Source organism: Caloenas nicobarica, chromosome 3, assembly GCF_036013445.1.
Source record: "Caloenas nicobarica isolate bCalNic1 chromosome 3, bCalNic1.hap1, whole genome shotgun sequence".
Taxonomy (NCBI): domain Eukaryota; kingdom Metazoa; phylum Chordata; class Aves; order Columbiformes; family Columbidae; genus Caloenas; species Caloenas nicobarica.
Window position 1 is genome coordinate 94,068,510 of NC_088247.1, and position 27,449 is coordinate 94,095,958.

The 27,449-nt window shown below is 37.1% G+C and overlaps 2 protein-coding genes across 3 annotated transcripts in view; one reads left to right on the plus strand and one right to left on the minus strand.

Annotated features, from left to right (window-relative positions):
- ABCG5 (ATP binding cassette subfamily G member 5) overlaps positions 1-1,558 on the plus strand; it is a 17,138-nt gene extending 15,580 nt beyond the window's left edge. The window contains exon 13 of the mRNA XM_065630704.1: positions 1,304-1,558. Coding sequence (XP_065486776.1) covers positions 1,304-1,485 — 182 coding nt within the window. The 3' untranslated portion in view covers positions 1,486-1,558. The remainder of the gene's footprint in view (positions 1-1,303) is intronic.
- On the minus strand, positions 584-26,760 carry LOC135986584 (cytoplasmic dynein 2 light intermediate chain 1-like). 2 transcript variants are annotated; one of them, XM_065630706.1, is made up of 13 exons: positions 26,679-26,760; positions 25,823-25,940; positions 24,549-24,583; positions 24,081-24,150; positions 23,076-23,164; positions 20,758-20,944; positions 18,328-18,396; positions 16,883-16,960; positions 15,269-15,345; positions 14,843-14,913; positions 14,298-14,395; positions 11,799-11,891; positions 584-3,669 (listed from the first exon to the last, which is right to left on the minus strand). In XM_065630706.1, the coding sequence occupies exons 1-13, from the start codon at positions 26,690-26,692 to the stop codon at positions 3,595-3,597; spliced, it is 1,074 nt and encodes a 357-aa protein (XP_065486778.1). In that variant the 5' UTR covers positions 26,693-26,760; the 3' UTR covers positions 584-3,594. The 2 variants fall into 2 exon arrangements, with proteins under 2 accessions (XP_065486778.1, XP_065486777.1); XM_065630705.1 differs by having other exon boundaries at positions 26,683-26,747.
- Positions 26,761-27,449: the final 689 nt, after the last annotated feature.

Here is a 27,449-nt window from a genome sequence, read left to right on the forward strand (position 1 = left end):
ACCAGCAAAACGTCAGGATCCATCAGGCTGGCAGGGTTAGTAGCTGACATCTATCCGTGGGGGGAAAACTTGCAGCTGTGGACCTACCCTAAGATGTTTTGTGCTGTGTAGCCAGGTGTCTGTGCTCCTCTCCAAGGCTGTATCTTCTTTAACTACTAATCTCTCCTGGCCCTCTTTATTACAAGAGCAGAGACGGCAACTCTTAGAAAAGGAATCCATGACTTTGGCAGTCATCATAAACAGATGATATTTAATGTGCCCTTCAGACAGGCTCCAGTTCTTAAATTTTGGGAGCGCTCACCAAATATGAACACTGTCAGTCTGCCACATTGGGCAACTTGCTTCTTGAGGCCTCTCCAGATAATGTGTCTGAAAAGCCATAAATCTTCTTTTGTTTGTGTCGTGCTTTGATTGCGGGGCGACAATAAAACCGTGGCAGATGTATTGTTAACCTCCTCTCCCCTCCCTTTCCCCTTCAGCCCCTCCCTCTCCCCCCTTCCCACTAAGGACAGGCGATTGGGAGGGAAAGAAGGACAGAGAGAAGAGAGTTGGAAAAATTAAAAATGTTTTACTAATGCTACTAATAAAAAGAGAGACAATTATACAAAATATACAAAACCGATCTTGAAAGTCCCGGCAACTGCTCTGGCAGATGTAGGGCCGGCACCCGAAGTCCTGGACTGGACTCTGCAGCCAACGGGAACTGGATTCAGTCTGTCACTGGGCCTCAGTTCGCAGGGACAACTCGCAAGGTCCTCTCCCAATGTCGGCCACAAGGAAAAGGGACGAGATCCACGTGATCCCCCACTTTTATAAGAAGTATGACGTGAATGGGATGGAATACTTTAGTTGGTCAATTTTTCAGTTCACCTCCTGCTTGGACATCTCGCGGGATGCATCATTATCGATGACCTTGCGTTCCATTGCTATGTCTACCAAAACATTTATCTGACTTTCAGGAAAACTGCAGTTAGTAAGAAGACTTTAGCTGACAGGGAAATTCACTAAAAGAGAAACTTGTTTTTAACAGAACCAGGACAGTTTGGCATGAAGAAAACAGAAAGCTCCTAGTGACCCTTTCTTCTTCCCTTCAAAAAATATGGCATAGATTAACTGCAGAAACATATGGTTTGTCTGTTATTATTCCAAAACGATGGGAAATACTGTTGTGGGTACACTTCCTCATTAAAATACCATTAGGCCTAGGTATATTAAATGTATAAGCCAGATACTGCAGCCTGAGTTTTAATTTTACTGATTCACCTACTAAAGAGATCATTTTTTTTTGTCTTGACAGGTGGAGCCAACAGTTCCACTGCAATTAATCCGATGTGTGTTTTCTCCCATGGCATTCAGTTCATTGAAAAAAACTTTCCTGATGCGTTGTCCCGGTTCACAATCAATTTCTTAATCCTTTATGCTTTTGTACCAGGACTTGCCATTATAGCAATCCTGAGCTTCAAAATAAGAGACAAAATTAATTAGCAGGCAATAAAATGTGGCAGTGCTAACAATGTCTAATACTACACTTGTAACCTGATCATGCTTGAAGGCTTAAATGGATGGATTTTAGATATAATTTAAGTGATTATACATATAGAACCACATTCACCTTCTCATGTTTGTTTCTACCTTGGTATTTTCCCACACCCAAATGAGACAAATCAACAGCATTAAACGGTTTAAAGGACTTTTTGAATTTAGTCAGTTGTTTCTGTCAATTTTTAACAATGTATCAATGGTGCTCTAATCTTTTTCACACTATTTTGTTTTTTAAGCATTACCTATAAGCAGAGAGGTATAATTGCTAGTAAATCTTGTATGTTAACTCCTGTGCTTTGTTTTGATACCATTTTGGGGATTTGTAGAAATGCAATCAACCAATTACATGTAAATAAAGACAGAATCAAGAAATCACTCCACTTCAATCTTATGCATACTTTACAATCACTGAGTACAGGATCTTTAAGCAATATAAAAGTTACCTAACACGTTTTTGTCCTGAAAATGATGGTAAATCAGAGAAGACAGTTATGTTATTTATATCTGTTCCTCCATTTCATTATCTTGTTTCGGAAGCAGTTTGCAAATTACAAATTTTTCTTTGTTGATAAAACGTCAATTTAGCTAGTTAAAAACATATAAAAGTTGTCTTCCAGTTCTTGGAACTGATGTAGTTTGCATCTTTGGAAATTATTCTCATGGGCTCACTAACATCCCAAGGAGTCTAATTTATCCATTTAATCAATATAAGTACCTCTCAAAACGGAAAGGTTAACAGACACAGAATTCTTAAATAACTTATTTTGCATGTTCAGTGAAGAAATTATTTATTACAGAGGGACAGCTAGAGATGTCTTCAAGGAGGTAAGTATATTTATAGCTTAGAATTCCAGAATAATCTAATTACTTTAATTTGATAGCTTTGAGATCATGCACTTTGTAATGAAGAATTTGAAATCCTCAAGTTAATGCAAGTTCTTCCACTTAACTGTGAGGCTAAGATTTTTTTTTCTCATATCTTATGTGTAATATTCTAAAATACAAATGTTATATCAGATAAACATTTGGTGAACAAATATGTTAAAAATAACAAATAACTTTAAAGAGCTGGAAAGATATCACATTAGTTTATCTTTCCCATTTTTATGCGCATGTAGAGTTGTTCGTCAGGGGATGTTCTTACGATCTTGTCTGCCAAGTGATTGTTGTGACATTTATTCTCTGACAACAAGTCTTAGCTCTCAAGAGATACCTCTGATTTTAATCTAGATCTTGTCCTGCACATTCTCAAAACACTCAGGCAATCTCCAACTAGCGAGGATGTCCATGGACAAAAACCCATCCCTAGTTCAGGCAGCATTTCACCAGCTTAGCCTGCATGTGAATCAATTGTACTTCCACCAGTAACCTATATAAATTAGACTTCCACCAGTAATTTATGACATTCATTAGACTGGCTTCCTACCATTTGAATATTTGACAATCTATACATTGCAATAAATAATTCCTGTATTAAACTATATGATACTGAAGCAGAGCTAAATCAAACTTCTGAATTCAGGTCAAACATGGTTTTAATTCCACTTTATGTTGCCAGGTTTTGTGGACCTATCCTATGCATATACATTGAACAATGAAGCAAATCTATCCTGAAGTTTGCTTTTGAATTATATATGCAAAGAACTATGATAATATGCCAGACACTTTCCTATGCAGCTTCATATTTTGGGTGTGAAAACTTGTTTATATTTAAATACATGTTTAGGGCAGAAGCATTCAAAAGTAAACCAAATAATGTGTTATAACCTATAAAATAGGTAGAACTGACTAACGCCAGTCTTCATATTCAAACCCATCTCTGAACAACCTAGAATTCCTTTCTCCCCACTTTTTAAAACTCTGCGTTAATACCAAGATATACTTAAATTTGGACTGAATGAACAGCTCTTTTTATTAAAAATAATAACTGGAACACTTAATAAATACTAATTTTGTAGATTGGTATTCTATATTTTCAACTGCATCAGGTTAAATTGCTACTGTAATGTTAAAATGATTAAAGTAGTTTTGTAAATGTTAAACTGAAGACACCTATAGCAGCTCGTCAGAGTCAAAATCCATTTCTTTCCAGGATTTGGAGACATTTCTTTTGTATTGTTCAAGTTCCTAAAAGAGAAACATACATATTAATCTAATCTCCTCATTACTAAAAGTTATAAGATACATACATTAGCCACTTGAACATTTAAAGCATGTACAAACATTTTTCACTGTAGAAAAAAATGTACTATATATATTTTTATCTTAAACAAAATTATACTACAAGTGCTATAAATTTTGCTACATTTGCTCTCATGTAGGGAGCTCTATTGATTTGTTTAGTTAGACCTAGCTACTTTCTAAGGAAGAAGAAATTTTGTGTCTTTTCTTAGACATTCAGCTTGAGAAACCAGGCTCCCTATGAACATACAGAAATGCGTTTTAAAAACAGAAATCAGAATTACCCAACAGAAACTACTACGCATGAAGTCAGGGCCTTTGAAGAAGCAAAATGGGTTGGTAATTCCTTAAGGTTACAGAAAAGAAACTAGAAGAAGAAAGTCTACTTACTTCATTATTATTTTTTTTTTGGTAAGCACAGGCCTGAATGAACTTCTGTAAGCTTATCACAGAATCACAGAATCACAGAATGTTAGGGATTGGAAGGGACCTCGAAAGATCATCTAGTCCAATCCCCCTGCCAGAGCAGGAACACCTAGGTGAGGTTACACAGGAAGGCGTCCAGGTGGGTTTTGAATGTCTCCAGAGAAGGAGAATCCACAACCTCCCTGGGCAGCCTGTTCCAGTGTTCTGTCACCCTCACTGAGAAGAAGTTTCTTCTCAAATTTAAGTGGAACCTCTTGTGTTCCAGCTTGAACCCATTACCCCTTGTCTTACTGTTGGTTGTCACCGAGAAGAGCCTGGCTCCATCCTCGTGACACCCACCCCTTACATTCCTTATATGTCATCAGTGGTGATAACTTAGAGAGCTACCAGTTGATCTTAGAAACCCCTGCAGAACACAGGCTCCTCCAGAAAGCAGTAAGCAGAAATATATTTTAGAGGAACTGACATACCATATCTATTTAATCTACAGCATTGGTCATTTGTGCAAATCATCATTGCTTGAGGTTTTCAAGGAAGTGTATTACTCATGATGGACTATGATGCCACGCTTTTACTTTTGGTTTGGTTTTTGATTAGTTTGATTAGTTAAAATAGTAGTTACAATATTCTTTGAGGTGCTACTGTTTAGTAGATTGAAAAGTTAACACCTGTATGTAAAAAATAAAATGCAAACCCAATGTGGTAATTACAATCATTAGAAGCAAACAGAGGCTCAGATTGCGGAGGTATAAAGAAAGCAAATGAGGAATGAAAGACCAGGCAACCTACCTGACGCTATACTTGACATCAGCTGAGTACCAGCATAGGAGACAAATGACCTCATTTCAGTCAAAAGTGCTACTGGGAATTTTGAAGCGCATAATAAAAGGTTCTAGCAGCCTTACCAAACAATTTCATCTTCTGAATTTTATGTAATGTTGCATACTGTCAGGAATTATTTCTGAAGATTTTTTTCAGCAAAAATTAATTTAGAAAGCACTATGATTGCTTTTCATTCATTTAAAAATAAGAAGGTTTCCAATGGATTTGCAGGAAGATGATGCTCTAATGAGGTGCTGTCAGACCCAACCACGTACTGCTTGCGAGGCAAAAAAAGTCATCATATCTTAGATCAGGAAAAGAGGTGGACAAAACCCAGGGATTAGCGTAAATGTAGCAAAGACCCTCAAAAGTAGGCATGTGTTTTATATGATTGCTATTCTGATTTTAATAGAATGGACTTCACAGGCTAAGGGAGGTTCCACTGTAGACATACAGATACCACAAGTGACAAAATGAACAAAATTCACACCTGATGAATTAGCCAGAAGTATTAATTCTCAGTCCAGATCACAGTGGGAGGAAGAAGAAAATAATGAGCAAAGCAACAAAGAAATCATCATCTACAAATTGTACAGAAAGAATACATTTTCTCTCAGGAAATAATTTCAGCAGCTTTGTCAGCAGCAGTGCAGAATTTTCAGAAAGCACCACAGGTTTACGAGCAATAAGAGGATTTTGAATTAGTGCATATTCTTCATGATGCTTGCAGAGGTCTGGTTTTACGGTTAAGTAACTCTCGTTGTGTCCAGTCTAAATCTAGTAAGTTCCATTATTAAATACAACTCCAGAACTACAGAATTGTTCTTTCAGTAAGCCAGACTTTACTCAGTATTTTCACTCATTTTTTAATATAAAGTAATTATGAGCTTGGAACATACTGAACTGTTGGAAACTTGCCAACAGTTAGAAACAGAAAGAATACTGTGATGTTTTAAGAAGCACATGTAACCTGATTTATGCTAAGTAAATAATTTCAACTCGAACAACTTTCTCAAAGGCCATAGGAAGGGGTAAAATTAGACAACGAAGTTTTACCTATAAAGACAATGTTGTCTGGAGGTCATGTCTACAGGTGTTGCCTAAAGAATTAGCCTTACGGATTTATCATCTGACTGAAGTGTTTCAAGAAAGAGGCAGATAATTTATCAGAATTTATTTTGCTGTAATTTTCACTAGCTAGAAGGCAATGCAGTGTAAAGGCAATGCAGTGTAAAGGCAATGCAGTTTAAAGGCAATGCAGTTTAAAGGCAATGCAGTTTAAAGGCAATGCAAAACAACACAGAAATGCAAAGTATCAAAACCACATACAAAAGTATGGAACAAAATTATAAATATTTATTTTGGAAACATCTAGGTAAGACTAACATTTAAACAGTGAGAAATGAAAGCAAAAAAGAAGGGATTAAATGGGAGGATATTTATGAAAGATAAACTTTAACAAATCCAGTGATTCATGACGAAAAACGCTGTCAGGAAAGTACATTTCCTTAGTTTTCATGTAAAACAGAAAGTATAAGAAGTCAGAAATGTAATGGAAAAATCTTTCAAATACAGCTTAAAGATCACTCCAGAGACCCTTCTGAAAAAGGGAACCTTCCTGCTCGTAAAGTCCTATACCACAAACATATGCAGAATTCTGGAATATACTGTAACTATATGATCAGCTATGAGATCCTCTCTCCGTTCTGAAAGAAGATCCTATGAAAGAATTTACCTCAAAGTACACCAAAATGTTCATGCCAGCATTATGCTTCCTTTGCTTTCTCAGCACCAAGTGTAGGGGGCACAGATCAGATTTACCAAGAATTAACAACTGCAATTTAAATATGCCTTCAATGTGCTCTGAGCTCTTTGAACAGGATTAGTGCTAGCATCGTGTCCTACATGCCTCAACACTGGCATAAAGTGGATTTTTAACTTTTTTTTTTTTTAACCTTCCTGCTTCTGTAGTTCTGTTTCTACAAATTCTTCATCTCTCAGCTGGGGAAGATCACACCTAAGCTCATAAAGGGATTGGGAAGAAAGACTTAACTGGTGTTCGTGAGGCATGCAGATAAGATAACATTACCACACATTCTCAGAGGAAAAAAAAAATAATACTTTTGTGTTCATTGAAGTGTCTGAATGGCAGGTTGAGAAATAAGGTACACAAAGAATAAGGATGATGAAAAGAAATACTGAACAATTGAATTGAGGCATCAGCAAAACAGTATATGATCACATAATTAAAGACAATACTATAATGTCTACAAACAAGGAGGAAAAATTAAGATTGTGAGGAAAAGCCTTAATTGTTGCATTTCCTCAGTTCTGAGGGACTGACATGACTTCAACTTTCTTTTTCATGCAGTTTCTTACTGCAAGTGCCTTTAATCTGGAACATAGTGACAATAACCAAGCACTGAAACGAGGATTAAAAATCTTAAGCACCTGCACCTCAGTAGGAAATTTAGTAACAATGCTCTAATAATGCTTTTAAACCAACGTAATTTTTTTTTTGGTATCGATTTGGACATGTGAAAACAAGAAATCTTATTCTTGGCAGCTGGATAAACAGCCAAATTAACCTTTTCTCCACACTCTGAAGACTAGCACTTCTCCTCTGGAGAAAACAGAAGATGCTACTGCTCTGTTGCCCACATTAAGGTGCCTGTTCTACCTCTCTGCCCAGTAACTGGTCTGACCAAGGAGTTTCATCGCATAATATGCAATTTTCTGTTTTGTTGAATGAGATTGAAGTTGTCTCCTGAAGTTCTGCCGTATGGTCATGTTAGAGAAATAAGCTGAAAAAATATGGTGCTCGTTCTGTCGGCCAACACAGTCCCAATCTCAATCAGACAGCTGCAGATGACTTTCAGTTGTGAATGCCATGGTTAATTAGGTCACTCCTGTTTTAGGGGAAATAGGACTATGCTTCCTTATGCGATATTATAGAACCTCCCCTCCTTCTGTTTAAGACTTGTTAAAGTCTTAATAGACAGCCCTTGTCATTGAGATCCGCTTCCATAGCTTCTTATAGCTGGCACCAAGCATCTACCTTTTTTTGTTTGTTTGTTTTGAGTCTACTTTATGGCATGAGGCTCCAGCTAAAACTGGCACCAGTCCCTAAAGTAAAAGATGTGTAACAAGGACCAGCCAGGGGGAACTTTGGCCTTGCATGACACTGCTGCCTTAAGTACCTGACCGGGAGGCTCTCCAATGCTTTGAGCTCCAGGTGACCTTCATCATTTGCTTTAATGAATGAAGCTGCAGTCAAACATCCAGGTGAAAAAGGCCCAAGTGCCTATTTTGACTATTAGCAGTAGAAGGTGTAACAGCCTAGCTTAGACCTGAAAGAAAGAAAAACCTTCAAAAAACATCTTAGTGTATTGACCTCTCTGCTAGAGAGCATGATTCGAAAGGAAACAGAGCAGCCACCCCCATGTGCCATCTCACTGGCACAAACATTTAGAAGGAACTAGGGAACAAGACTTTCAAGCACCCACAGATGCAGGGGGTGTATGTGCAGCTCTAATCGACAATGTTATTTTAAAAGATCTCACTCCTATTCGAGTTATGTGTGTACCTAAAGTGAAATTAAGGGGACATTAAAGCATCAAAAGCCAAAAAGCTGGCAGAGAGTGGAGAGAAATGGATGACAAGTTCGCCATATTGTTTATGTTTTATGTGAACTGTATGAAGAGTTTACAGCAAGCTACAGGTTTACAGCCTAATAAATATAAAGAATGAATGTTTGTCTTGAATCTTGAAAGCCCTGTAAAGAGCAGAAAATTCCAGTAATTCCCAGAGAGAACTTGCTAGTTAAGAAATACATTAAAAATGTAAATTCCAAAAAGGTCCCTGGCGCTGTATTCTCTCATAGCTTAACTCCAGAGAATGAAAAAGTAGCAAACAATTGCAACAGCACTATTTGATATAAACCTGCACATTGCATGTCTGTGGGGTGAGAACTAGGAAAAGAATTCCGAAAAGACATAGTTGAGAAAGAGATGTGCTCTATCCTGAACAAAGCTATGCTGACTAAAAGAGAGCCTCAGTGAGCTTTCCAGAGCAAAAGGTCTACAAATGGCGGTACATCTCATTGTTAACTATGAAATACTAAGGAAGCAAAATAATCTGTCTAAAAGAAAACACTCTTGTCACACAATGCTGCTGAGCTGGACTCGCAACTTCTACAGCCAAAAAGCATATCAGATAAATACTATTAATAGCTGACAGCTGGTACATGAGAGTCAGCCAGGTACTTTCTTGTGTCTGTACTTTTTTAAAAAAATGTTTTCTAATTTTATATTTGAGACGTTAACCTTTTACTCCGCTAGAGTGTACAAACTCTAGCTGCAGACAAAGCCTTCAGCTGAGGTTACCAAGTTGGAATTGACTTAATTAAACTCTGTATTACCACAGTTAGCTATAAATCTATTGCAGTATCATTGAGCTGTTCTGACCAAGAGTCAGTCGGTCACGCTAGTTCATCTGTCAGACCCAGTGACAGGGTCTATATTTTCTCGCTATTGCTATACTTTTGTATTTATTTTTTCTTTAAAGCTTATCTTTGAGATAAACAAGCAAACTGGTTATCACCTAAAGTCCAAAGTGCCATACTAATTAACCGGAAGTAACCGAGAAAAATGATAACATGCACTTAAATGCCGTCAAAATATACACTGTTGTCATATGAAACTTCCATTATGGGTTATCTCCCATGATTTCATTAGCAACGGGTTGCAGATTAAACATCTTAATATACTGTTCCTCCTACACAATAGACATCATGAGACTATAAAGACTGTCAGACTTATGATGCATTTAAAATGCTGCTTTAAAAACAGGATTTTTGTGCCACTTTTCATATAACTGGGAAATCCAAAGGCACTTCAAGACTCACTGCAACTACAGTGTTCCTTTCTTTTAGATGTATATTGCTATCTTGGTGTATTTCAAATCGAATTAAATTCTTGGTGTATAAAACATTTAAATAATGGGCAAATAATCTTGTAATAATTGAACTTCATGATAGAGAAGTTTAGGAAATAGCTGTAGATAACAAAAGTAATTTTTTCTTTGATGCTCAAATTACTTGTAGAAGTCTAACTAAAAGAAGCTACACTGGTTTGCAATGCCCTTGAACAGATCAAGATTCTAAAAGCATGTCTCTTTTCTTTAAAAACAGAAAATTAATCATTTTCTGCATGATTTCATCAACTCATACCTGTATCTTCTTTTGCAAGACATAAGTATTATCTAAAAATAACAAGCCTAAAACACCACATAGTTTTTTTGAGATATACAGATATACTGAGAATGAGATTACATTATAAATTCCAAAAGCAATGTGCTTTACAGACTTTAATGCTTTCTAATACTGCTCTTGATGTAACAGAAATTCAGAACTGATGCCTACACTAACAGGATATTACAGGTAATGTGCAAGTTCAAAGACTGCAGTGGATTCTTGAAATTGCTTTATTCTTGTACATTATTAATGTGTTTCTTTGGATCAGGTAACTACAGGTTTACTGCCTTATGCTGTCTAACTAAACTCTACAAAAATGCGATAGCAGCATTAACCTAATCCTTTGGCTTTCTTTTACAAGCATGCAAAAAGATGAAATTTGCCATGGTATTTTAGGGTTAGTTGAGATTAACTGCTGTGCAAGTCAATAAAACTGCCTTTCATCTTAAGAGTGCGGGTCTGTAAAAGCATGTAAGATCTCGATTGATACAATCCATCGTTTTAAGCACTGTTAGAAAAACCTCCTTTCACTGCAGTAACTTGGTCCACAAAGGCAAATGGTATGTGAATAGCCCACGTTTAAGCTGTGAGACTGGCATGTTTCTCAGACATTCTAGCAAAGATTTATCCGTGTGTGAAAAAAATGAACCTGTATGAAATACAGAGTTTCCAGAATACGTGATAGTTCTTCCAAACAAAGAAAAATACATACATCTTGGACTGATTTTAACAGGCACATACCTATGATATTGATGAAGACTATATACAGTATTTTTATGCGTGTGATGTTATACACTAATATCTATTAATATAAGGCAATGCTCTAATCTTTGTCTTATTTGTCACAGAATTTTTCTATGAAATTAATTCACCACCCATGTAGGGAAATGCAGAAACACTTCAAAATTAATAAGGAGAAAAAAAATACCCATTTCCCACTAAAAGTCTTTCCTGGAATTCAGGGTTTAAGCCAAATATCGCTACGTGGAATAATTCTGTTCACTCTGTTTAAGACAAAACAGACACAGCCTGCGAACTCAAGTCACAAATGCTATAATCTCTGTACCTTTCCAGTTCCAATAAAAACTTTTGAAGGAAAAAGACAAAACATTTAAAAAGTAAACACCCCTCACCCTAAACCTTGATACCGCTTCCTAGGCTTTCTGGTAGTCAACACCAAAATGAGAGCACAGGGTGCAGAAATGAAGAAATTACTGCCAAGAAAAAATTGCAGCTTTGCTTCAATATTATTTTAGTGAAATAATTCTGGAAGAGAGCTAGAGGGAAAATGTGATTTATTCATTTCTAAAGAAACTACAAGAGACCACACTTACGGATCTAACAGTGCTCTCCTGGCTTAATGTCTAGTAATGGGAAAAAACCAAACCAAACCAAACCAACCAAACAAAAAACCAACCAACCAAAACAAAACCACAACTACTAAGCTGAAAACTAAAGTTGAGGTTATTTAAGGCCAAAAAGGGCACTACAAGTATATGCTACAATTATTTCAGCAATGCTGGTGGTTCTGGAACACCTGACTGTGAACAGCAATTGGTGAACAACCACATACCTGGTTTTTCTGAGCTCTCATGACATCGACTTCATACTCAGCGTATTGTGAATTCTGTGCAGGGTCCTTGGTATCTTGTAAATCACAGGAACTCTAAAAGGAAAAATGACAAAAACCCAAATGATACATTTTATCTTCTGTTCTTTTAACAAGAAAATGCCACGCTGTAGATCTAATGCAAGTATTTACTTTTAATACGAATGTATTAAAATAATGCATTTATGGAAGAACTCTGTGCTATAGGATACAGATTAGATTTAAAAAAAAATCTTAGATTGGTAAAATGATAAGAAAGTAATAGTGCAGTTAGATCTTAAAGGAAAGAAAATATTCTTATGTCGTAGTTGTTTATTATTCTCTCCTCAAAAGGAAAATATCCCCATGACGCAAGAAAAAAGAAAGAAGAAAATACAGTAATATAAAGAAACGGTATCAAATAAAGAATTTTTATAAATGATGTCTTGCACCTTTCTCCTTACTCCTAAAAAATGGAAAGTAGCAAGAAGGCAATCACACAAATGTCAGAATAAAATAAAGCAGAATTATAATTATTATTAGATGAGGCAATGGAAAAAGAAATTCACAATGCGTGAAAACAGCTTTAAAGTTTAAAGCATATTTTGGAACCAAAACAGAAGATCGGGAATCTACTTGGCAAATCTTTCATTCTTTAATTAGACTGATACCTTAGAACATTGATGGAGCTTGCAAGATAAGAAATGTATTTGTTTCTCCAGCTGTTTCATGGAGAGTTCAGAGTTCAAGAGTTATTGGGGGGGAGAGGGGGCTGGGAATGTTAGCTTTTTGTGTTTTAAAAGGCTATGAGCAAAAATAACATGAAAAAGTCCTGTATAGTTTCTGAAAGTAGGGTTTAATCTTTATCATGCTGGGGTATCCTGAACTGACAGTGGCATTTTAGTGATAATTTATTCTGGTCATAAACCACCAGAAATAATTTGTAAGTTTTGATATGTAGCAGTCGAGTGAGTGGGAAAGGGTGAATTCAGACTCCTCACTATGAATGGAAATCCACAGACTGAAAACTAGAAAAAACCCAGTTTGTGCACCTTAATTTGAGGGAGTTTCATAGCCTGATTGACTTCCTTGCCTGCCCAGGTGAGCTGTAGGGCAGGAAAAGGACAAGGGTAAAGAAATGTGACACAGTATAGTACATGAGGAGAAAGCAGTGGCCTCTATTTGCTCAGGTCAAATAGAAAAGAATTTTGATTTCCTAACAGCAGCAAATAGTTCTATTGAAAAGAAGTATTTGGGGGTTTGCCTCTTGGGACCAGAAACTTCTGAAATATGTACAAGATTTATCACTACATAGGTGCCAAGGGGTTCTAATTACCTTGCAAAGCCAAACAATTCCCATAGCAAAATGGCAGATTTTGGCAAGGAACTCCTAACACACTTGCCTCATTCAAAGCCTCATGCCCTAGGAAAATGAGGTAGTTTGCTGCAGCCACAAAGAGCTCTCTTGGAACATCAGTGTCATTTGGTTTAGGCATTAGGGAATATGTCACCCTAAAAAATTCCAAAAATGTTGAGTATAGCTTGTCTCTCAATGTAACGAAAGGCAATGACATAACTCCGGAAAGAACAGAGGGTTACATCGGTACTTTCACTATTACTAAATGTAGGAAGGTGGCTGAAGATGTAGAAGCTAATAATCAAAGCACCACTACGTGTCTTTTAAAAATGTATGAATTAGAAATGTTGGAAGAAATGGGACTGCTAGGTGAGACCGAAATTCCAGTCTCTGGACTTGAAAGACAAAAATTGGTAGTGCTATTATTGAGGAGCGGAAATGACCTTACAACCTTTGAGATTGTAAAGAAGGTATGTATTTACAGCGCTGGACACATGGGGGAATAATTCCACCTAAGACGTGTGCAAATTTCCAGTAGCTTGGTTAAATGCTGTAAAGTGTTACATATTCATGAAAGTTCTAGGAACGCCTATACATATTCATAACCTGTCCTGAGAAGGCGGTTCTTGTTACAATGAGTTCCGGGAAATCATTTCCATAGTCTCCACCTCTGGCCCCTCCTGGTTGCACCTGCACAGTGATCGTGAACTGAGGTCTTCTTGTCTGTACACCTTCACCTTTGGCTTGGTGTGCTGAGTTCGCTGGACTCAAACTGCTGAGTTGGTTAGAACTGGCGTATCTCCTGTCCTGTGCCCAAGTTTCTGTTATCTAGTTCACCCAAGGATGCACCAAGGATGCACCCAAGGGTTTTTTTATCTTTGCAAGGCCTGTGAAATCGTCAGTGGACTCTTGTTTCTCTTACAAGAAGTTACACAAAGCTAAGCAAGGCTAGACAATTGTGATGTGGGTTAAGGGTTCTAAGTGTCAATTGTGATGTGGGTTAAGGGTTAGGTCTCTAAGTGTTAGCTCCTTAGTTCTTTAAGTGCTAGTTAGTTAATTCCCTGTATCATTATAATACTACTACTCTATGAGAAAAGCAGCTGTGCAGCAGACATGTAAATACCTACCTTGGGAGGAAATGTTTTCTCAAATACTTTTTTCCACAGTTCCAATGGTGTGTTTGCACGCATCTTTCCAAAATCACTGTCAGAGGCAGGTGGTGGTCCTAAGGAGTACAGCACAGCACAAAGTAATACAGGTATGTTGTCATAACAACATGAATTATCAAATCATTTTGGATAATGATCTAATTTAATATTTTATCTTCTACAGTGACAAGCTGCAACAAGTTTGAAAAAAACATTGATCTACCATGAAACAGGCTGACTGGTACTGTAGATGATATTTTCTTTTAGATCTAAGCTTGTCGGTACTTTACTATTTGAAGTTGTCCTGGTACTTTATCAACCTACCTAACAAAAATGCACAAGTAATTCTCAATAATATAAATACTGAATTGTAATGTTAAACTTTCTAAGCCATTTCCTTCAATAATCTCTTAAAAAAGATGTAAATGTGCTATAATTTAACTTCATTTTATATTTGCTTAAAATTTCTTTCTTATCTAAAAAACAATTAAGCAACAAACACAACTAACAGGGAATGTCCTAACCTATTTGGCTCAGCGAATCCAGGCCTGCTGGTATAAAGAGAGGTTTGCTGTGATCCACTGATACAGACTTGCTAAACAGAAAAAAGAAAACATATGAAGTGACTATTTAGCAATCAACGAAAAAAGACATTATTCTTGCCACGACTAGACTTTTACTGGGCTTTGCATACAAATACATGTAAATAAAAATCTAGTCAATTCTAGTGGTGACCACATTTCTAATCCATCATTTTGGGATGAAAACCAAGGAGTTATCACTGTCCTGTGCAGAGGTAGGCAGCTGAGACACAGGAGTAAAAGTCCATGAACAAGAATCTTTCGGAGATCATATTTAAGAAAAAAAAAATTTGGTGAGTAAGATACTTTTTATTAAGTGATTTTAGACTCTGGGTAAAACATTTAATAGTTAGGCAATAATAATGTTACCTTTTGTCACAGCCAAATGCCAAGTGATTAATAAGAACACGGGCTTTCAGCAGGAGAGCCTCAGATTTGCTGGTAAACTAAATAAATCAGAAAACAAAATATACGTTATGATCTTCCAGCACAGAAATATTATATTATGTCATCTGCATAAAGGATTTCAGATGGAGCCTGTCTAATTCCTGACCTCAATAAATTTGGTATATGTTCACTGAATTTACTAGAATAAAAATCTCATTCTCCCTTTCCAAAACATGAATGTATTTGGCACTGAATATATAGATCAAGAAAGATTAAATGAAAAACCACATAACTAAAGATTAAAGAATACATTTTAAAATATTGATTTAAAACTTTAGAAGTATGCGTATTAACACAAATCTTTTGCCCAAGACTAATGAGTTATTAAGATTCTAAATGACATTAAAAACTATCCAGAACACCGTAAACATTTAGAAATGTAATGAATAACTATAACATTGTTCACATGTCATAAAAGCAGCTCGATAGTTGCAGAACTGCTACAGATTTATCAGAAAGAAGCTCTCAGAGTACCTTCTCCAACAGCGTACTTGCTCCTCTCTAAGGGCTTTTGTATCCTTACAGATTCATGTTTGAGAAAGAAGTCATATCCCTACTGTGGGGATTCTCCCATTCATTTCAATGTGAATCAGGATTTATCAGCCAAAGAGTTTTAGGCTCCTAGTTTTTCATTTTTAATTACAATAATGATTAAATACTTTAAAAAAAAAAGACAGTTGTATTCTCAGATAAGGAAAGATAAATTCCTGTGTCAAAGTACAAAAGCTGTACAATTGTACATGGGTGCTAAAGGACATGCCGTGATTATAACAATTTAAAGCAAACGTAAGTTGTTTGGTAATCAAAATATGCCACTATTAAGTATTATTTATTACATAAACGATGGTTGATACAATTAGAACCATCTTCTGATATAGAGAGAGCCCAAGAGGCAGCTTTCTTGGATTATGAAACTCAATGCATGTTTCTGCCTCCACTTTTGAGCTGCCAAACTCAAAATCAACTTATACACCCATATAAATACTTCATTGTCCTCATGGTTGGCAGTTCCTACTCATTACTGTAAAAAAATCCCTGCCTTTAGTCTTCAATACTGCAAGTGTGGTAAGCTGGTATGCTTAAACTGCTGCGAGGACGAGCCCTTGGATGTCAGTTTTTACATTTACTGAAGCCACGTCACTAGACATAAGCTCATGCTTCTACCAAAAAGGTCACTCCTCTAATTCTATTTGCGGTCATCACCTTTTCCTGTCCTGCTTCCTTGTACCAAAAACATTTTGCCAGACATGCAGTGAACTCAACACAGGAACTGAGCTGGCTAACAGGCAACTATTTTTGTTTAGTTTTTGCTGATACTGGGAATGATGTAGTTTGTTTGTTCACAGGGTATATCCATTCATCCCTTCCAATACCTGTAACCCATTTGACAGATTAGCTCCTGAAGAAAGCTACTGTAAAACAAATTAAATCCCACTTTTTGTAAGGAGTTATACATTTCTAGTTCTTAAAATACTGCTTTGTAAAACAAATATTGCTCATCTTCTCTATCTTTAGTTAGAAACTGAATATACACACCACTAATGATGCTCCGTAATAATGTGAAACGAATCGAAGTGTCTTGCTTATTATTTTCCTCATTTCAGAGTCAAAATTCTGAAAAAGTTCATATTGGAACATATACATAAGAAACAGAAAACAAAATATTACAGCTAGAACTTTTCATTTTTTGTGTAAACTGCAATGCACTTAGGCTACAATATATGAGGCTTTCAGCTGTCAGCATAATTATATCTTAAGACAGAATCAGTAACAGCCTACCCTGAAAAGAAATGTCACAATTTCTCTGCTTCTTTTTTACAGAGGGAGGCTAATTCAGGCAATATGCTAGTTCAGAAAAAGTTTATTAATTTGGAATGTGTATTAAATTTTCAATTAATTTGTTTCATTTTGTTTCAAATTTTTAGAAGTAGAAATACTGCCTGATAGAAGAATAAGGATTTTTTTCTTTTTGTGAAAATATTTAACTTGCAGTAAACCTTTGGGTGTATGCTTACTAAATTCTAATACCTGCAAATTTTGAATAGTGCATAAAAATACCTTTTCATCAATTTTACTTTAATACAAGAGTATGGTTTTCCCTGGATGAAGTGGACAAAAACCTGGTGCCAATGAAGCCTGTAGGAGTCTGTCCATAGACCCCAATGGAATTGGGTTGTTATTCTGTGCTTACTACAGGAGAGTCACTGATATGTAAAGAGGTCATGGCTCAGCAGAAAGCCTCGGTATGAAAGAAGGCACAACACCTTATAATAAAGAATTAAGTAACTCAAAGAGTCAGCCAGCTATCAACGTACTATGTAGTCATCCAGAGAAGCAGAGGCTGCCAGCACAGCAGCTAAAAATCAGACAGATTGTTCTAGTTTCTCATGATCAAGCACTGCTTGAAAATTGAGTTTGCATTTCTTTGGATTTTTAAATGTCCTGGGAGAGAATCCCGCAATACTATGACATTTCTTTCCTCTTCTCCCTCAAAGATGCAATTACTCACTTGTCTCTAAAAACTCAAGAAGTACTTAAAAAAAAGCTTCCAACTGAAAGGATAGTTTACTGTTCATGCTGCCACGACTACCAAAAAATCCGACCAGCTGACTTGAGAGAAGACTCTCTTTCAGTGCCATAAACTCACAGCTGCTGTCAGATGGGACACATGGAGCGGGATTTCTCTCATTATAAAAGAAAGTCAAAAACATCATGTTTTCTTGCTTCCCTCTTTGGTCTACAGCAACTTATATTTCAACATTTTCCAAGTACATCTCAAAAATCATCAGTCTGGGAGTGTTTTGTGAAGGAGTGACAGTATGCCTTCCATAATGCTGTTGGATGGAAAGGTTTTTTTTTGTGGTAGAAGGCTGACTGGCCATATTTTTGTTCAACTGATTACTATTATATTACCAAGTTTTTAGTATTTAGAATATTTACCGAGAATCTTTTCATTATTAACAAAATTAAGTATTACTTACATGAAAAATATCATATTTGCTTCCAATTATCACCAAGGGTATTGGAAAAGGGTCAACTAACTCATAATCCTGTTAAACAGATATATGATAGTTGAGCAGTATAAACAAACTGTAGAAGACTGAAATTCTTAAAATAACTAAAAGGGGTTAAAATTAATTCACAGAAGACAAGGTCTATTTTTTCAAAACCTTAAGTTAGATGAATAAACTCTAATGCAATATCCATACCATATTCTACAATTTTCTCTTTTTTTTTTTTTCATAAATAGTCAGGAAATAATTCCTCTGAGCAGTCAGAACACTTACTACCATAAAAGGGCTCTTACACTATATACTCCAGCTTCAACATTAGGTGCGAATGGAAGAGAGGAAAAACCCCATATATCCATAGAACAGCTGCCAGACTGGATTAATGAAACTGGATCTTTGACACATTCCCCAGCCCTGCATCATATCCAGAGTAATACAGACAAAAGCTCAGGAAAATTAGACTGAATTATTTGCTTGTGCCACACATTTGTCTTCCCCACATCACATTTTCCAAATTCTTAAATAATGTTTAATGTGATTTTCTGATAAAGGTTTAATAAGTAAATTGCAATCTGGAAGGTTTTCCTGTAGTCCATGTGAAATGAGACAATCTTTTAATATGTTCATGCAATTATTTAGCCAAGCTACTTTGGTTGTAGCAGAGGTTGACGTGTTCCCTTCTAAAGCCAGTTATTTCATATACAGGTTAGATGACAGCAAGAAGCTGCACATACTGAAAATCCTTTTGAGAGGAAAAATAATGGCTTCACTCATACACTGTCAAGGAAAAAGTTTTGAGCAAAATTATCATAACTTAAAACTGGGTGTATAAAATAGAGAACTGAAAAAAAATAGTTTTAGTTTCTTAACTAAGAAAAAATTAATTCAGGATAACATCAGAAACATTAAAATTGGCATACTGAACCCTAGTCATCTTTTGTCTATGGCATTAATTTTTGACTATGGACTACTTTAGGCATATCTAGCCTTTTTAAACAAGGTCTGCAATTAATAGTTGTTAATTGATACTTATGCTTTATCATCACAGCCACTAATTCTTTATCCAGGCCAACGGAATATATCTAATCCTTAAAAGAAACTTCTAAGAACCTCACCAGTTCCTGTTTATCATAAAAATATGGTTAGCTATAAAAAGGCAAATATAAATTTGTGTAAACTGTCATTTACTTTGACTATAAAAGACAGTATTTCCTCCCACAAAAATGGCATAATTTTTTTCTTGAATAATGATGAAAGTATAATATAAAGAGAACCAAGGAGTAACAAAGCATTTTGTTTCCATCCTTTCTGGTTTTGATAGTGAAGCCTGAACAGGAATTCTAGTTTAGAAGGTATAATTGTGTTCCCTACAGGGCAAGTATAACGAGTCTTCTCTTCTTAACAATTAATCCCATTATTCTTTCATTCTTTTTACTTACTAAAAAAAGCTTGCAGTTTTCTGATAAACAAGCCCCTATATGTAAACTTGACACTGTGGTCATGATTTATTGCCAAGTGTGCTGGTAGGCATTTTCTTTTTGTGAATTACCTCCTCTAAAAGTAAAAAACAAACAAAACAAATCAAATCATAATCTAGCAGCTCTCAAATCCTATACTGTAAATCCACTGAGTGTTGCCTATGTTACTTTCTCAAAAATGTTAAGTTACTTTTAAATTTTTGAGCTATATAAGCATTTTCTGTATTGCAGCATTTTATAGATGTTACAGTAACTAGATTTATGTGCCAAGTCTTTGAATTGTTGAATGCTTATTTATGCATTATATACACACAACATTTGCAGAGGTTTAATGCACAATGACTTTTCATTTCTATTGTGCATAACCTAGTTTAGCTTTTCTAGAGATTTAGTTAGCAATTATGTTTAAAGGACTGATGTTAACATTTCTGAAACTTTATAATTTAATTAGTTGTCAGATTATCAAAAGGCATTGAGTTCGTGATAGACATTTAAATAAATGCAAAGTATATAGTCATGTTGATGGCTGTTATAACTATATTCTTTGCTTAAATTTGTACCTTCAGCTAGTCTCTTGCTAGATGACTTTTGTACATTCTAGTTTTCATCTTCATTTTAAAAAGATGAGGGGGAAAAAAAGCAAACTGCTACTCTAAAACTATTTCTTTTGATTGGTGTAACATGCCATAACAATCACATTAGATATCTAACAAAAAGATATAAGAAACCTTCTTTCCTTGTTTCTGCTCTTATTGAATTTTTATTAAATTGCTATAATTTTCCAGTGAACAGGTTCATCTACATCAAATGGATTTTCAGTCATGCATAAAAATCTAAAAGAGTTGTTTATGATTTGTAAAAGCATTATCTTTAACTGTAAAAAGGCCTGTGACATCTGGAGAAAATATTAGAAGTAACTTACTGGATGATCCTTCTGCAGACTGTTCCGCATCCTCTGTTTAATTTCAGTAGCTACTTCAGGATCTGTCTTTTCTAGTTTGGTTAAAATTTTGTTCACGTGGTTCCTGGTGACCTGCAGAAGTTTCTCCATAGTAGTCCAGAGTTCATTAGGTTTGGACAAATCCAGTACAAGAACCGCAGCAAATGACCTATGAAAAAGCCATTATTTGGTCAAATCTTTAGCACGTGAGACAATTAACATTTTCATATACAACCATACCTGTAGTACAAATGGAGAAAGGAACCACTGTGAAAATACAAAAGCTAAGATAGAATTAAATATGCTGACAAAGGGAGATGGCTCTTTTAAGGCTACTCTGAGCTCTGAAGAAACCTTTCCATTGTCTCTTGTTCAGAACTGTTACTTTGGCCACTTTCCACCAGAGGTTTTGGGGGACTGTATATATCAAACTTTGTTTCTGGAGACTTTCTTTCAAAGCAGTAAAATACAAAATATTCTGACCCCATTTAGCTCCCTCTTCCTGTGTGACCAGGTGCTTTTACTACCATGTGTCCCTGACATCTCATAACTCCACAATCCCAGATAAAGCCATGTTAGCAAATGGTTAGGATCTTTCCTAACCATTACTGTATTAAGAAGTTCTCTACTTTTATTATTCTTTTTGAAATGGAAAAAACTGATTAAGGGCAGTATTCTGTGCCATGGACTGTGCTAATTAGCTGGAACATCCCATGAACGCATGAGAAAGTCTTCTGCAATATCAATGGAAGAAGCCAGAGTACTCAAGACATACTTAGCAATTACCAGGTGGATTAGGATGAGAAATGTTTACATGTAACTCCCCTCCTCTCCTCTCAAAACTCTAACTGCGTTAAAGTGCAACTGTAAATAAGAACATCACAAATGCAGCCACTTGACTGGATGCAATCATTCTTTCACATTCCATCCTGACTTGAAAAAAGGGGATTCCAGACAGGAGTGGTATGACAAAGACAAAGCAAAGTAAATGTCCGATTTCACTTTAAAATGCTGTGGGAAAGACATTTGGTGAAGTGTCTCTCGGTGAAATTAGATACAGTTCGTGGAACTTTTAAACAAGCAAATTGCTTGACTACAGACAGATGAGAAAAACAGTGAAAAGCACTTATATTGAAGTTGAAATGGTAGAATTTTTGAGTAGTATGTTTAAATATTGCCTTATAAACACAAGTGGTCTTAGAGAACAATGTTCCTGTCCTATCAAAGAATCTTAAGATCATGCACATTCGAAGATTCCTTATCGGTAAAAAAGGAAGAAAAGACTGATGGAGGTGGAGCTCAGTAAAGTTCATTTAGGCAACAATTGAAAAATTATAGTTGATTTTTTTCCCTGAAGCTCTTCACATGCCAGAAGTGTTTTTTTAATCTGTCTTGGTCTCTCACTAAATAATGGCATTATCTCAAGAGCCAAAACAGTAGCAAATGTATGCGATAAAAATTGTATCCCTCCTTTTCTGTATTTTTTTCACAGAAGGCTCACTACCAAAGAAATAAAGCAATGCGTCGTAATACAAAACACATCTTTTGATCCTTTTCTCTTCTTCCCCTTTCAGCTTGATCTTCCCTAACCAGAAGAAACAAAATACATCCCCCCATTACCTTCTCATTTCTTCATGCAACTCTTCTTCATGCATTTCTTCTTCCTGTGCTATTCCATCACTTTATGGCTTTTTCTCACTGCATTCTCTTAATCCTCTCTAAATTCCTGTTTCCTTTTGTCTTCAAATGATTTTAATAGTTTTAGTCCCTCTCAGAATCATGATCTATCTTGGATGGTCTCCCTCTCATCAGATGGTTGCTTCACTTGCCAAAAATCCAGAGGGTTGGTTTTTTTTTTTCCCCAAATTTCTGTCTTTTTTTTTTTCCACCCTAAAATACTGCCTCTCAAAGAGACAGCATCAATTTTTGCATACAGAGGTAGGAAGCCAGATTTTTTTTTGTATGCCCCCAAGCTGCTTTTTCTACTCTTTCCCTGAGCATAAACATACTATGTCTTCTCTTTTTCTGTATTTCTTTTCTATCTACTTAAGGCAAACCTATTTCCTTCATGTTATTACTTTCTCTTGTAGTTGGAGATTGCTAATAACGTGGCTTATTAGAAGAGAATCATGAAAAGGAAGGTCAAAGCAAAGGTATCAGTGGTATTACAATGATTTTTAGCAAATAATATAAATGCTCTTACATTTTGAAAGAGTTTTCCGCAATAAAAGGTCTAGAGATTTACCTATGTGTGAAGGATACCTGAAATTAACTTTGGAATCGTGATATTAATCACTTACCTTATGTTGTTGCTGGTAATTGGTATTCGAATCAGTTCCAGTAATGAGGTTCCACCACCCAGTTCCCAAAAATGAGATATATCTTTAGCCTGTAAAAGAGTTTCTTTATGTCAGAAATGTTTGCTTCCGTGCAACACCAAGCGAAAATCTTAACCTGATAAACTGGCTTTTCATGAGAGTGACTTAGAACAAGAGCATATATTATTTCCTTAGTATTTTCTAAAAAACAAAACCAAACTAAGAAACCCCTATATTCAAGAAATCTCATTACAACACTTAGGAAAGACTCCTGGCATGCCTCTGACTGTCTCGATAAATGACTACAGTAGAGTAAAAAAGCCAGGAAGCAGCATGATTAATGATAAACGTAAAAAAAATCAGGTGCTCTTCCCTTTCTTTTTGTTTATTGCAGCTCAAGACTAACGCTTTTTGAGAGGTTCACAACTGGAAAAGTAATGAACCTCTACCTTTGCATTTAGTTTCTGGGAAAAGTTTTGAGTGATTTTGATCTTGCAGACAGAGTCAGATTTTCCACTCCCTGCTTCAGTAGGAGAAACAGCAACTACCCGCAGCAATAGTTATTGCTGCTGGGCAGTGTTGTGCTGTGATGGGAATAGGTTCAATATTTCTGATTTAACATCCTCTAAGATGACCGCTTCTCTCATAAAAATGTACTCATTTAGCATTTAAAAGACAAAGTTAAATGCATGCATCCTATGTTATTCAAATACAACAAACAAGGTAGTTTTTATAAATTAATCTGATTGTTTTGTGTTATACTTTAGTCTTTTATCTACTGCCTTTTAGTGAGAGGGAAAAACATATTACAGATTAAAATAGCAAATTATGCTAGCTAATTTTAATAAAATTATATTTTAAAAAACCTTTTTGTTTCACAAACAATAAGCTAAAACTCCTAAGGTTCTTATAAATGAAAATAAAACGCGTATCATTTTTTACGTGAGTACACATCTATATAGTAAACAATACTTTCCAGATACTCACTGTATTTTGTCTCCTTGCCCTTCTTCCAAAAGTGTATTCCAAGGCTAATGTTGGCTTTGGAATCTCTTCCCTATGCAAGGAAAAATAAATTTGTTTTGTTAAGATCCTATAAATGAAGAAAGTTAATTCTACTATTAATAAACTATATTTATCAGTCAGTTTGGAATTTGGCTTAGAAACAGCAGTACAGAGAGGACACTTTAAGACAACAGGTCTCAGTTGCTGAGGACAAGAGAAGTAGCAGCATCAAGCTGAAGAGATGGACGTTTAAGCTCTCTAATAGTGGAGAAGAAGGGCTGAAGGGGTCAGATGACAGCTAGTAATGAAGGGAAATAAGTTTGTCCATAAGTGATCAACTGGTCACAGGAGACATCTGTACACATATATTATGACTTATCACACAGTATAACTATATATGAAAAATTCTAATCCACAGCTGAAAAATACTTTTAAAAATTTAACACATACCTCTCAAGACACCTCAGTATAATACTGGTCTTTCCCTGGAAATTAAAAACAAAGCAGAACCTTACTGTACTGTCATTAAAGCAAAAAAGTTGTATCACTTAATTAAACTCACTCATTTAATATTCCAGTAATAAAGTACCAGAAAAGTGTAAACTCATGTAATTGTTCGTAGCTTTATAGCGGAAACTTAACTGCCAACTTTCTGTCAGAATCAAGTTACACTACCATTATTACAATTATAAACTAATAGAAATGACAAATATGGTAATAGGAATAGTGTGCTTAAAATTAGACATTAGTGATCAACCTAGCCAGCTCTGTTAAACTGTTTAACAGCTTTTAATTATTAGTAACACGTTTATTTAATGTTTGGTTTCCACTGGAACTATATGATTACTGACGAGATGGAAATAAAAAGAAAGCTTAAAATACAAATAAACATACAGAAAAACATGTCTTTACATTGTTGGAATTGACACACTGAGTATCTTGCAACACGGAAGGAGCTAGCACTTCTACAGTGTACTCCTGTGTCCTTTCCTGTCTCAAAACCAGTGAATTTCAAGTAAATCTGAAATCAGGTAAAGTCACTCTATTTTCTTTGAAAAAAGTATTTTAAATTGTTGATGAGAGGTTGCACATATACCAATCATTCTAAAAAAAAAAAAAAAAAAAGTATTCTTAAAAATATTGCTCACTTGGTCACAGGCAAATATTTCTTTATTTACTTTACAACAGAAGAAAAATATGAAATTACTCATGAACAAAGTTAAGGACAATGAGTTAAAACAATCTTAGGCATGTGGAGTCATGATTTTGCAATCACTGGTAAGTCATGTTCAAATCGGTCTGACATAAACACAAACACCATTCACAGCAGGATGCCAATTTACAACAAAATCAGTATCAATGCACTGAAATTGGATTGTTACCAGTTCAAGCTTTACAAGGGGAAATTTGACATGTCAAACAATTGAAGTGAGTAGCATTATTTGTAATAGCTACTTTTAAAAAGATTAATTAAGCCAAACCCCAGAGAATTAGCACATATTGATAACAACGGTTGACATTTTGGTTCTACAAAACCCTAAACTTGAACTTCCGAATTGTAATAATGTCTGACTGGTCCACACTCTGTGGAACGCCCACTCTCTGCAGAATCAGAACATATTTTGTCTTTAGAAGAATTAAGTGGGCCATATACTTAGCATATAATTTCCCCGACACAAACTGAGTTCAAAGAAGGCATAGAATCATCTAGTATTTAGCGTTACCCCATTTTTGTTTCCCATAAATAATATTGATTTTTCCCAAACTTCCACACTCTTGCCGTCTTCACCGGGGTTTTCTCTCTTCTCCACTTCAGCTATTGCAAGATCCCATAAAGTGCCACTAGTCGGAAAAGCAGGGTGTCACTAGAGAAACACAATGGAGGCTTGACCATAATTCCTGAAAATATCTAAATCGATAAATGAAGGCTATTGCAACCACGTGATTATTATTATTATTCTTAATTATTGTTTCCTGTTATACACACTCTGCTTACCAAAAGCGCTTAACGAAACTGGGTTACGTAAGGCTCGTGAGGTAACGCTTCTGGTACACGCCGACTGAACGCCAGTGGTGCGGCGGGAGGCTTTGTTTGGGCACGTTTAAAGGTTTTAAAGGGGTTTTTTTTAAGTTTTTCGAACGACTGCGGCTTTCCACATGCCGCGGGCCGGGCCGGCGGCCTCTGGGGCCGGGAGCTCCCGGGCGCCGGAGCAGCCGGAGGCGGGTCAGGGGGCTCGGGGGGCTCAGGACCTGCCCTCGGTGTCCCGGGGAAGCTCCTGCCTGGGGCGACGATGGCTTCTCCTCCTCAGGCTCCTCCTCAGGCTCCCCCGTGGCCACCTGCGGGGCGGTGGCTCAGGCCTCCCCCTTCCCTGTGGCGTCCCTAACAGGAGCAACCGGCTCCTCGCACCGGGCGCGCCCCCATCCCGGCCCTCGCCTCGACAGCGGCCGAAACGGCCCCTTTTACGCCTGCCTGCCTCCCTCCTTCCCTCTCCCAGGCTGTTCCCCCCGGCCGCCGGCTCCTCCTCCCCAGGGCAGCGGGGGCGAACCCCCTCGCCGAGCCCGGGCAGGGCTCCCCGTTACCTGCCCTTGGGCATCGCTCCTCGGGGCCCGGGCCTGGCTCCCCGTCGCCATGGGAACCGCGCAGGGCACGCTGGGAGGTGTAGTTCCGCGGCGGGGCGGAAAGAGGCGGCGGCCGCTTCCCAGCGGGGCCGCGCCGGGGGCGGTACCGCGGCGGGCGGGTCGCTGCTCTCGCCTCAGCGCTGCCCGCTGCCGGCAGCCGGGAGCAGCGCGGCGGGCGGGGGCTGCTGTGCCTGGGGGCTGCTGTGCCTGGGGGCTCCGCCGCGCCCCCGAGGTGAGCGGAGACCCGCGGCGGTTCCGCCGCAAGGTCCCGCTCGCCGCCGGGGCCCCGGAGTTGTTGTCTGGACCCCGCAGCTCGAGCTCTCACGTTCTTCGGGTGCTGAAAATGGCGCCCGGCCGCACTAGCAGGGGGAGAGGAGCTGGTGTGAGGGTGGCGGAGTCAGCGAGCCCTTGTGAAGAGACAAAATACTTGAGCGGGGGAGAAAGTCGGGCGTGCATGAACAAGTCATAAATGGCGGGAGTCTGATTTTACCTCAGCCTCATAAACTCGTGCTCCCCACGACAGCTTTGTTAACAGTGGAAGGAATGAAGCGCGAGAGTTAACCACCCCCGAGTAAGTGAACTGGTGCACAAGAAAAGCACTAATTATTTTGTAGTTACCGGGGCATACAAGTCAACCATCACAACTGTAGCTAAGTTCCTGTAACAGCAGACAGGCTAGGTTATTTCAAATAAAGTGTATCAGAGATGAAATCCGAAGATCATGTTAGGCTT